Source organism: Artemia sp. Qi Xiang Cuo, chromosome 9, assembly GCF_049724085.1.
Source record: "Artemia sp. Qi Xiang Cuo chromosome 9, ASM4972408v1, whole genome shotgun sequence".
Taxonomy (NCBI): Eukaryota; Metazoa; Arthropoda; class Branchiopoda; order Anostraca; family Artemiidae; genus Artemia; species Artemia sp. Qi Xiang Cuo.
Genome location: NC_142802.1, coordinates 45,772,339 through 45,784,362, shown reverse-complemented (window position 1 = coordinate 45,784,362; position 12,024 = coordinate 45,772,339). Strand labels below are relative to the sequence as shown.

Genomic DNA, 12,024 nt, shown 5'->3' with positions numbered 1-12,024 from the left:
TGTAATACATTAAAAATCAAACTCTGAGTACTATGTGCATTGGTAATTTAAGTAGCATTCTGTATATATATACCATACCCAAAAATTAGACGTCTAAAAGGTATGAAATCAATAAAGACTACCTAATAATTAGTGAGCCTACAGACGTTATTCACACTTAATACAACAGTTTATTTGTAGATCGGCGAGACTATTTTGCACGGTTAGGTACAATTTTCGCATATCCGATATTCAACTTTTCTTTAACATGTCTCAGAACTTGAAGTCGCAAACAAGTGAGTGTAGAACAAATACTAATTCCTATCCGCTGTAAACTTGCAACATTGCAAATTACTGACGATCCACAGGGTCGATTACGAGCTAACTATTTGGGATTGAAAACTAAATATTCGCATTTATCAACATTCAAAAACAGACCAACATCCCGAAACACCATTACATTGCACCGATAATGCCAAAATAGACTTGGTTCGGGTTAAAACTAGCAGGTCGTCCGCATAGGCAATATAAGACACATCAGATAAGTTATAAAAATACGAAGGCTTGATTCCTAATAACAGATTTTGAATGCAAGCATTAAATAGATAAGGTGATAGCACCCCACCCTGTGGTACTCCAGATTGAACTGGTATATTACCGCAGTACCCTGTACCAGATTTTAAACGAAGAATCGAATTGCTATACCAAAATTTAAGTACATGTATGCCAGAAGGGTTCACTCCAAACTCTGACAAAGAGTGCCATATTTGTGCATGGCAAATACTATCGAAGGCTTTAGATAAAACCAAAGCGCAAATATGTAATTCATAACCTTTAGACTGGACATCATAAAGAGTTGAAGCTAAAACCTTATGCACATGTTGGCACCCAATACGAGGTTGAAACCCAAATTGGTTTGAGTCTCTCACAGTTCGTTCAATAATATATGGTAGCAGAACATATTCAAAAACCTTACAATATTGCAAGCAACAGTGATTGGCTTATATGAACCGCAATTAAAAGTGTCTCTTCCGCGTTTAAGAATCGAAGTTACCGTTCCGCAAAGGAAGGAATCAGGCACCAGACAAACATAAACAGAACTGAAAAAGTAAATGAAGATGAGCGACTAGTGCCGGACAATCACAACATAAATGGTGAGCGCTAATCCCATCAAGATCGCTCGATTCAGACTTAAATTTAAGCATACAATTAACAATACTTTTAGTTGAGACGGGAATAACATGACGGTGCAAAACTTTTGGTGGCAAAAATTTAGAAACTAAGCACTGAAAATGATAATGAACACTATACTCAATCTTAAAAAAAATATTTTTATAATACCCAAGCCAAGACGAATCTGGGATAACATCACTGATCCCTAATGAATCAAATTTAGACGTATTAATGACTTTATTCCATTGTACTGCACTTATTGAGAAGAAACAAGCCATGAAGTGCTACTTTCAATAGGTAGTCAATACGTAGGAGTGAATCACCAATTCACCAAGTGTTGAAAAACCATATAGTGACTAATATGGGCCCAAGCTTACACAAAACCTCTTGGGAACTACACGGCCCGAGTCCTTCTTGCTGTCTGATCCTCTTTATGTAGACTCAAAGGGAATTACTGGTCCCTGATATGCACTGATGACTGTCTGTCAGGCCCTAATGCTTTCAATAATTCATATAATATAAACACTGCAGCATTGAAAGAAAAAAACCGTTTTCATATTTTGATTTGACAAAATCCAACGTTTTGAAATGGGCTTCTTAATAGGTTCTGAAACTCTTCTACAAGGGCTAGGAAACATGAAATTAGGCAATATGGAATTTAATTATCCAGGTAGGATAACAGTACCCATGTACTCATGACGATCAAGACCTAAGTCTTGTTTAGGTTGTGAAAATGTTAATAATAGAATTCTATTTGCAATTTTAAGACTGATAAGCGAATTATATCAGTTACAGTGGTATTTACCGACTGGTAAATTTATCGGTGGGACCGACAGACAGAGATATTAAGAACTCGGATGAGCTTTAAATGCAGTTGCCGAACAAACAGACAAGATCCCATGATAAAAATATAGTATTTTAATTAGGGGACTTCAATGCCCAGTTAGTACAAATTGGTGAAGGTGGTATCCTAGCATACGCTATTATAGCGTAATAAAGGAAAAATAACAATGTAATAGACGTCTACAGTTTTGTACAATAGCCTAATCATATCTATACATTATTTAGTCATAAAATGTCTCATAATTTAACATGGTACTCGCATGATCGTGAGACAGATAACCTTATTAATTATACCATTGATAATCGATGACTGGGATGGTTGATACTAAATACAATGCTATATGGAAGCGCTATTATTAATAGCGCTATAAGACAAAGTCATTAAAAATAGGAATGAACGAGGCTAAAAAGGTGATATAAAAAAGTAAGATAAAGATCCTTCAGAGCCATTGCTGGCGCATATGGCGTCGAATCGACGTTTCAGTTGCTGGGTCTTTTTTATTTTTACAAAAAACAGTGGGTCAGGGACAGGTAGCAAGCTTGTCGCCTAACCTTGCTAAGGGGGGGGGGGGAGGTCGAACCCGGGGCGCCGTAGCACCAAGCAGATCATTAATCCACTGTGCTGCAACAGGGTTGAGGTGATATTAAGAACCGGAAACATTTGACAGAGTGGACAGCTTTTCGAACCTAGGTAGCATTGCTAGTGAGTAAGGTGGATGCAGTGAAGACGTAATTTGTAGAGTAGCCAAGATCCAATGCTTTGTTAAGAGTAAAAAGGGAAAAGGCTCAGAGAATAGGAAAACAAGCCTTAGAAATAAGACGAGCATGCTAGAAGCCACTTTAACGAGACTTGCGAAATACGGACCCAATCATAGATCTGGAAAATCTTTGTACGGTTTGAATTCCAACAAAGAGCACACATAACTTTCTACTAAAACGCTGGCATAGCGGTTTTTGAGGGGCCATGATTCCCTTCAGCACACCAATCATATAGATAAAAAAATTCTTGAATAATTTCAGCTGAAACAAGGTACAGTATTACAACCATTTTGCTAAACCGTGGCAGCAAGGGTTCAAACAAGGTGTAATGTGCCTAACTTTCTGCTAAAACATTGGCGTGAAAGGGGAGAGGGAGTCACTGGCCCACTTTATACAACAAAAAATACAGATTGACAATCCTTGCATAATTCTTGTTTAAAAACGGTGACCCATACCAACCTTTCTGCTAAAAAGTTAAAAAAAAGAGATGTAAGGAACATCGGAGGAGATACTGACCTGATATTTGAGATCACTGAGATATTTGAAAAACAATTTAAATGAATTTGAATGAGATTTTTAAAAAAGACCCATGAATGGGCTGAAAAATGATCTATCAGTCTGCATATTAAAGACACTTAACTACCCTTACCGTTTTTACAGTATACTGGCCCCTCTCATAATAAAATACTGTACAACACCTTACCCGGGGACTGTAAATTAGAAGTCTAAGCCAATATACAAGAGTGATAATCGTAATCTCCGTCTCCAAAAATTATAACTAGAAAGAGAATAAGAATTACAATAAAAAATAAGAAAGAAAAGAAGAAGTCATAAGCACCTGAACAGATCCGTGACGGTCAGCGGGTGTGAGATTTCCACATGACAAGCCAGCTTTTTGATCGGCCCAACTTTTTCCACCCGTCTAAAAATAAACGTTGAATTAAATTAACAGGTAAAATGAAAAAGACTAGACAACGAAAGTAGCACTAAAATCTGAACTTAAAAGTATAAAGAAGTAAAAACTTTGCAAATTGAGTAATTATGTTTCAGTAATGTATTAGAAGCCCCTAAAACTGTTCTTCCTATATTCATAAAAGCAAAGCACACAAAATACATCTTAGAAGGAAAATGAGCTCCCCAAGACTTTTTCCAATGCCTCAGTACAGGGAATTAGTATTCCTGAGTTGACTTTTACAGATTGTACGTCTGGAATAGAGATCATGGTTTTTTGGATATCATATTCATCTTCTATTCATTCAACAAAACAACATCGGAGTTTACAGAATGATCATAACCCCTGCTATACAAAAAGGCTTATAAAAATATGTAATTTGTTCACAACAGATTTATGGTCCAATTTCAAGATTTGAAATTAAGTTTACGAATAGACTTATAGGGTACATGAATCTTAATGAGATAAATAATTAAGCATCTACTTTTTCTCTGTCCAAAAGCTAGCTAAAAAAGGGAGCAAAAACTAATAATTATCTTTGTAAAACACAAAGCTATATTTAGATTTTGAATCAAACAATAATATTAACACAAATAAATTTATTTCTATTTTGTGTCTTTTTTGGTTACATTATTAAACCGAATTGCTATATTTACTCCCTTTTGTAATTAACAAAACAAAACATTAAAAATAGGAATAAAATACGATTCTATAATTCAAATATGTACCTTTCAATCGGGAAGGCCTAGTCTTAGTTCAAAGAAATGGGCTCTTCCCCATGGAAAGCTCATATAAATACCTCTTAAATTTCTCGTCTTAATGAAAAATGTTTTAGTAATCGGTTGACCCATTTTTTAGAGAAGTTTAATTTGTTGAATAATAATCAGTTCAGTTTCAGAAAAGATAAGAAGACAGAGGATGCCTTGATATGATACAGTTGTACTTTTGATACAGTTGACCATGGCCTACTCCTGGAAAAATGCGAGGTCTATGGGATCCAAGGTAAAGCTCTTGACCTTATACGGAGTTTTCTTAGATACCGGTACCAGTTTGTAGAGATGACTTGTATATAATAAGGACCCCCGGCCAGTGGTTTGTGGTGTCCCGCAAGGGCCAGCTCTTGGTCCGATTCTTTTTTTATTAATTAAAAAACTTTTTCCCATAATAAATTTTTCAAAGAAAAGTAAAGAACTCCATTAAACAAAAAATGAGCAAAAATAAAATCAAATAATCTACCAAGCATAAAACTGCCACAAATCTGCATCGATAAATAAATGAAACCCAAAACGAACAGAAATTACAATAAATAACCGTGTAAACTCAAAATGAGCAGAAATTAACATAAGTTGGGCACAAAACCCCTATGCCTTCCCAAGGCCAGAAAAAAAACTTGCACTTTACTGAAAAAAATTTATATTTTTTTGCTTTTATAACTTTAATAAATCAAAATATATTAAAATTTTGACAACTAAATATCATTATATGTATATTAAACTGACAATGCATATACATTTGTATTTTATTCAGTAAAGTGCCAATTTTTTTCTGGCATTGGGAAGGCATAGGGATTTTGCGTCCAACTTATGTTAATTTCTGCTCGTTTTGAGTTTGAATCGTTTATAAAAATGGCTATCTCAAAATTTTGATTGGATGTGTTTGGGGAAATGATGGCGTGGGGGGGGGGGAGCTAATTGCCCTCCAATCACTTTTGACTAGTAAAAGGGCACTAGCGCTTTGAATTTCCAATCAAATGAGCTTTTTTGAAGTTTCTACGACAAAGCCTTCTATAAAAACCTTATATGCCCCCAGGGCATAGCTTAAAATCCTTGCCCTGAGGGTTGTGGGGGAGTGTCCTCCTCAAAAACATATTTTCTATCGGGAAATCAACTACGCTGAACAAAATGGCTATCTCAAAATTTTGATCGGATGTGTTTGGGGAAACGATGGGCGTGGGAGGGAGGCTAGTTGCCCTCCAATCACTTTCGACTATTAAAAAGAGCACTAGAACTCTCAATTTCGAATCGAATGAGCCCCTTTTGAAGTTTCTACGACGACCCCTTCCATATGAATACCCTGCTCTAAAGGAAAAAATAATAAATAGTACACTGTGCCAACATCGTTCTTATATGCCCTCAGGTCATAACTTAAAACCCTGCCCCAAGGGTTGTGGGGGAGTGTCCTCCTCAAAAACATATTTTCTATCAGGAAATCAACTACGCTGAACAAACTGGCTATCTCAAAATTTTGATTGGTTGTGTTGGGGGGAATGATGGGCGTAAGGAGGGGGGGGCTAGTTGCCCTCCAATCACTTTCGACTATTAAAAAGGGCACTAGCCACTCCAATTTCCAATCGAATGAGCCCTTTTCGAAGTTTCTGCGACAACCCCTTCTATACGAAATACCCGGGTATAAAGAAAAAATAATAAAACATTTAGACCCAGGCGCGACGCCGGCGGATCGACCAAACGCCGCCGATGAGGCCCGGTCGAACATCGCCGGTGCGCCGAAAGCGCGCCGCCACCGGCAGAGGTGGCGGCTTTCGGTCGACTTTAAATTAATTTTGCGGCAATTCTTTATTGCGTCAACCGCAAAGTCGGAGCTTTTCCTTCTCGTGTGGTTTAGTATTTCGATATTCCTGATTAGAAATCAAGCAAGACTTGCACTATCCCCGAATTTTCAGGTATTTTCCCCGAAAATCTATGCGTCACCCCGAAAAAAATTTGCTTCTTCGAGTCCCCGAAAATCACTCAATCACAGTGCCACCCCTAGCGATTTATCACCAGTGACTTTCCCTGCCAAATATTACTTTGCATACCATAATTCTTCACTACTCTCTTGTTCATTAATTTTCGTCTCTTTTGTTACTTTGCATAAAAACCAGACAGATGCAATATGCAATTGCAAATATTGCAATATACATAGTTTTTCATATGTTGACAAAAAAAGAATCGTCTTTAGGAAAAGAGTTTAAATCATTTTGAATGCAGTTTCCCAATCGCTATTTCTTACATCATTCGTAGTCAAGAATTTTATTTTCAAGCTGAATAGAATTATAGAACGCAGACAGATTGTTTCTACACAAGAATTGTAAGTTTGCAGATTTTTTTTTTGCTGTTTTTATATAAGATTTTCTTTATGTTTAATACTCAATTGTTGAATGCCTGATAGAAAATACAATCTTCTTTTTGAAACATTTTACCCCCCCCCCCCCCAAAAAAAAACCTTATATTGAGACCAAATTTAGCTATAGACTAAGATAATGTACAAGGATGGGGAATTAAAGATTGAACCGGAAGTTATCCCAAAAATATGATTAATAAATAAATTGTAAATTATTGCCTATAGGGGGGGATATGGGGGCTATCATTTTTAAATGATAATACCTCATTTTTTTATTGACAGCAGAGATGCCAAAAAGATAATTATTTTTTTCATTTAAAGTGGAGACAGAAGAAAATGATATCAAATTCCGTGGGAAACCATTGTAATATTTTGATAGACCTAGGGCCCCCCATTAGGACTTGTTCATTGTCTTGGGTATTTTGCGATTTCTCATAGGTTACTGGCCTAATTTGGCTTTTGTGTGTGCTCCCTTTTAATTAGTTTCTTTGGATCTTATTGAATGCCACGGCAAATCTATGACTCAGTTTTCTATAATTTGAGATATATCTAAATAATTTCGACATTTTTGTTGTTGTCTTTGTACCCCTTTACTCATACCGTCAATTTTTTTTTCAAGGAACACTAAGCTGTTTAACCTTATTTTGCGTGTTTGTTTGAACCATATAGTGACCTAGTTAATTATTAAGTGAATTATTTTCCAAATGTAAAGCTGAGACAATATCCTATCAAGGTTGTATCCAAAGGGGGGGGGGGGTATGGAGGTATTACATTGAAATGATAATATCTCGAAATATTTTTATTGAAAGCAGGGATGCCAAAAAGTTATTTTTTTTTAATTTAAAGCATAGACGGCATCCTAGCAAGGTAGTGAGCTATCATATTTAAATGATAATACCTCGATTTTTTTTTTGAAAGCAGGGGTGCCAATAAGTTTATTATTTTTTCTTTATTTAAAGCAGAGACGGTATCCTATCAAGATGGTATCCAGGGGGAGGGGCATAGGTTATATTTAAGTGATAGTACCTTGATTTTTTTTTTTATTCAAAGCAGGGATGCCAAAAAGTTGAAAAGTTGACAAAAATTAACAAGATTTTCGTGAGTTATACTTGATATAGCACTTGCATGGTTTTTTCGTCCAAAGGGAAAGGGACATATGCGTCCAATCCGTTTTTTTTCTTATTGATGAAACGGGTTTAATTTGAAAACATTCATTCATAAGCACCAGGCAGATTCACACTAAAACGAATTGGTGTGACGAAAAGCGATATCGACATCCCCACCTAACGTTGCGCTCGAGTGATAATGGTGCCCTTGGTCCAATGCCCAAGTTACATTAAAAGGCCAGGTCATAATAAAAGCTTTCAATTTGGGAGGTTCAAGGAGGAGTCTTTGACAGTCTTATGACCTCAGGGTACTAGATGTTGCAACGTTCTTACGTATCTACAGTGGTTTAAAAATTCGATCACCCCACAAATGATTACCAAAAATATGCACAAATATAACAAATGTAACATTTGGAATATTATAACACTTTTTTCAAAGCTTTGAAGAAAAGCAAAAAAGGCTAAATACCCCTAACTACGCTTGAAAGCAATTTTAATAAGACACTCTTTGGAGATTTCCATGGAAATGACCATAGCAGAAGCTTTGAGCCTGGGTGGGGATCAAAGAGGAGTCTTTGAGTATTTTGACCACACGTGACTTACTGTTGCTACTTTCTTTAAATTTGGTAATTTTTGTGAGCATTTGGAAATCAAAGCTTAAACTCAGTAACTGATACTAAGTGTCCTAACATTTTGCTTGGATTAAAAGTGTCGAACTAGAATGAAAATCTCAACATCTTCCTGGAGCTACTTCAGTCTGCATATTATTTCATTTAATTAAATTTAAAACGGATGAGCTTTTCATTTTTACCTCATCATGTATTTTTCAATTCGATAAATTTACTCCATTTAAATGCAGTTTATAATTTGACTGATATTAGGTATTTATCAGTTTATAATTTGGAATGAACCCCGAAAGAAAAAATGAATACTATCCAAAAGAGCAGCCAAAACCAATAAAAAAGCAGCAGTTCAGCCTAAGCCTACATGTCAAGTATTCTATAAAGAAGCCGAAAAAAAATTTAAAATGCATTTTTTTTAATTGTTATTAAAAACCAGTTTTTAATAGAAGAAGGCTATTTAGGAGTCCGAAAGAGCAAAAAAAACACAATCAATATCAAAGTCACCCATTTCAACTATTTTTAAGGTGATAAAACAGATATAGGCAAAGGGCATTATGAAAAAACTAAGCTTCTAAGTTCAAAGTTATATTCAAAGTTTTTACCCAGACAACTGACGAATTTTGTGATACGGTATTTGAATTTTTGTAAGCAGTAATGCTCGATGAAAAAAACTACTAATTTTGATAATTATTTATGTTAAGAATACATAGCTAATAGATATTTCAACTACTCGTATTACGCAAGGGTTCTGAAACGCTACAGCTATTTAGTTTCTACCAGATTTCTACTTTTCTTGATGAATAACGAAGAAGACCAGTTTCCAGCCAGCGACTTGTGAATTTTTGAACTCATGAATAGGCTCGAATTTGTTGTAAATTTAAGCTGTGATTTGAGAAAGACTGATGAAAACATTAATGTTTGCGGTCAAAATTGATCGCGCCGGCGGCGCGCCACCGAAAACTTACCAGCGGCCCACCACCGACATCTTACCGGCGGCGCGGCGCACTGTTTTTGGCCCCACCGCCACCGGTCTTCCCTCATCAGCGCGGCGCCGGGGTCTAAATAAATTGTGCCCACGTCGTTCTTTACTTAGGCAGCGCGATCGCGCTGCCTATGATTGTTCATTAATGATATGCCTAATTGTATCCGAAGTTGCGTTGTAATGCTAGTGATATGGCTAAAAACCCCCGGAATGAGACGGTATCATTATTTGCTGATGACACAGTTGCTGTTAGTACCGCGAAGACAGAAGAATTACTTCAGACATCGATAAAAGATACTGTTGAAAGGTTAAATTCATGGTTGAAGGTAAAGAGGTTAAAGATTAATTTGGGTAGGACTAATTTTGTTATTTCTTCCCGTTCACCAGATTTTTATCCATGGATTCAAGATATTGTAACGCAGTATGGAACTTTAAAGCGGGTGTGTTCTTATAAGTACATTAGGGTTTATATTGATGAAGTTTTATCATTCAAGCGCCATGTACAGTATGTTTGTAAAACTGTGTCTGGTAACCTGGGTATAATGAGAAAACTTAAGCATTTTTTTCCTCATTTTTTTATGCGCCTTCTTTATTTTTCCTTTATCCATCCATATATATTGTATTGTATAAGCATTTGCCTTGGAACATTTCCTTCTATTGTTCGGCCAGTACCAGTTCTACAAAACAACGCTGTTCGGCTGTTAGATGGCCTACAACCCTGGGATTCAGTACGAAAAGCGTATGAGCGTGTAACGATACTGCCAGATTCCGGATTACGGGAGTTGTATACACTTCCATCCATTTTTAGGATTCAAAAGGGTATAAACCTCCCGTGTTTTGATAGCTCAGCAAAGCTGGGATCTTCCGTCCATGATTATGATACTAGGTCATCTGTAGAGATTAATATTCCGCTGTTTTTTTTCGGCCCGGTCGATGTTTTCTTTGCTTCATAGGGGGATCAGAAGTTGGAACCATCTTGATTAAAATATAAAAAATACAGGTGATATTTCTTCGTTTAAGATAGTAATTAAGGGATGCTTTTTAGTAAGTATTTTTTTTTAAAGATATTTAATGAAAATGTTAAGGTGTTTGTGGTGCTATTTGGGTACTGTGATATAGAGGTTTTTTTTTTTTTTTTTTTTTTTTTTTTTTTTTTATTTTTTTTTTTTTTTTGTTATGTTATTGTATTTTTGCCACCCCCGTGGACAAGTTTTTACTTCTTGGGGTGGCCACTAAACCGATGTTAAATTGTTTGTTTAGAATAAATCTTTCTCTCACTAAAATAATATGACTTTTCACTGTGTTTTGCAACAAAATTATACAAAATATGAAGAAATAAGATTCTATTACTTAAATGTATACCTTTCAGTGAGAGAGGCCAGGGCTTGGCTGAAAGAAATAGGCCTTCTCCATGAGATGCTCACAAAAATACCTCTTAATATAAATTTGCACTATAACTTGTCACGAAATTATACAATACACGAAGAAAATACGATTCTATGATCCAAGTGTGTGCCTTTCACTCAGGAAGGCGTAGTCTTGACTCAAGGAAACGGGCCATCTCCATTAAAAAACCTCAAAATACCTCTTAATATGACTTTTCACTGTGATTTGCAACGAAAGTATACAATACGAGGTAAATCCAATTTTATGCTTTAAATATGTGCCTTTCAATTTATAGTAGAAAACGAACTCTTGCCCATAGTAGCCAAAATATTAAAATAAATACAATTGTCTTTTGACAAGATGATTTAACAAGTACCTTTTGAAAAGTTGCTTGTCTGGGGTATGGTGTCATATTTGACTGACATCGCTGCCTGATCCCCTGCGGTGCGTTCTTTACTGTTCTAATTAAGAAAAACTCGAAGGATTTTTCTCGTGTTAACAATTACATCTCTACCTATATCCTTATCCTTATATTTAATAAGGATAAATTGCTCGAATTAAACCAATGGCCTTATAGTACTATAATTTTCGTCAAAAATTGCATGTTATTTTAACATTTCGGTTACCATGGACTAGGAGTTCGTTCTTTACCATAAATTGAATGGCAAACATATGAATAATTGAATGATATTTTCTTCGTATTTCTTTATGTCCAGTGGTGATGCAGTGGGTTTGACCTTAGCTTGGTAATACGGGACCCAGAGATTGAACCGACTGTAGCAACGTGCTTTCTTAAAAAAAACAAAAAAAACTGCGGTTTCTGTGCCTGCTATACTATATTTATAAGTCGAACATGAGTTCCATGTTGTGTGTAGAGCATATAATTGGTAAAAACAGAAAAAGGCGGGAAAGATATTTGATTTGTCAGTCTTAGTGAATATTTTCCAGAAAGGCAAAACATGCAGGATATGATGTCGTACGACAGCGTTGTACAGACTGGCAAATTGAAAACGCTTAAAACGATGTTTCTTGGAGACAACTGAAACATATAAACAGATAGTCGACGAGAAATATGAGCCATCAAGAAACTGTAAATTTAGA

The 12,024-nt window shown here is 35.8% G+C and overlaps 1 protein-coding gene across 2 annotated transcripts in view; it reads right to left on the bottom strand.

Annotated features, from left to right (window-relative positions):
• Positions 1–12,024, bottom strand: part of gish (casein kinase I gish) — a 156,404-nt gene that overhangs the window by 4,563 nt on the left and 139,817 nt on the right. For both annotated transcript variants that reach the window (XM_089094620.1, XM_089094621.1), the window contains exon 10: positions 3,593–3,676. In XM_089094620.1, the coding sequence (XP_088950746.1) occupies positions 3,593–3,676 (84 nt within the window). The remainder of the gene's footprint in view (positions 1–3,592; positions 3,677–12,024) is intronic.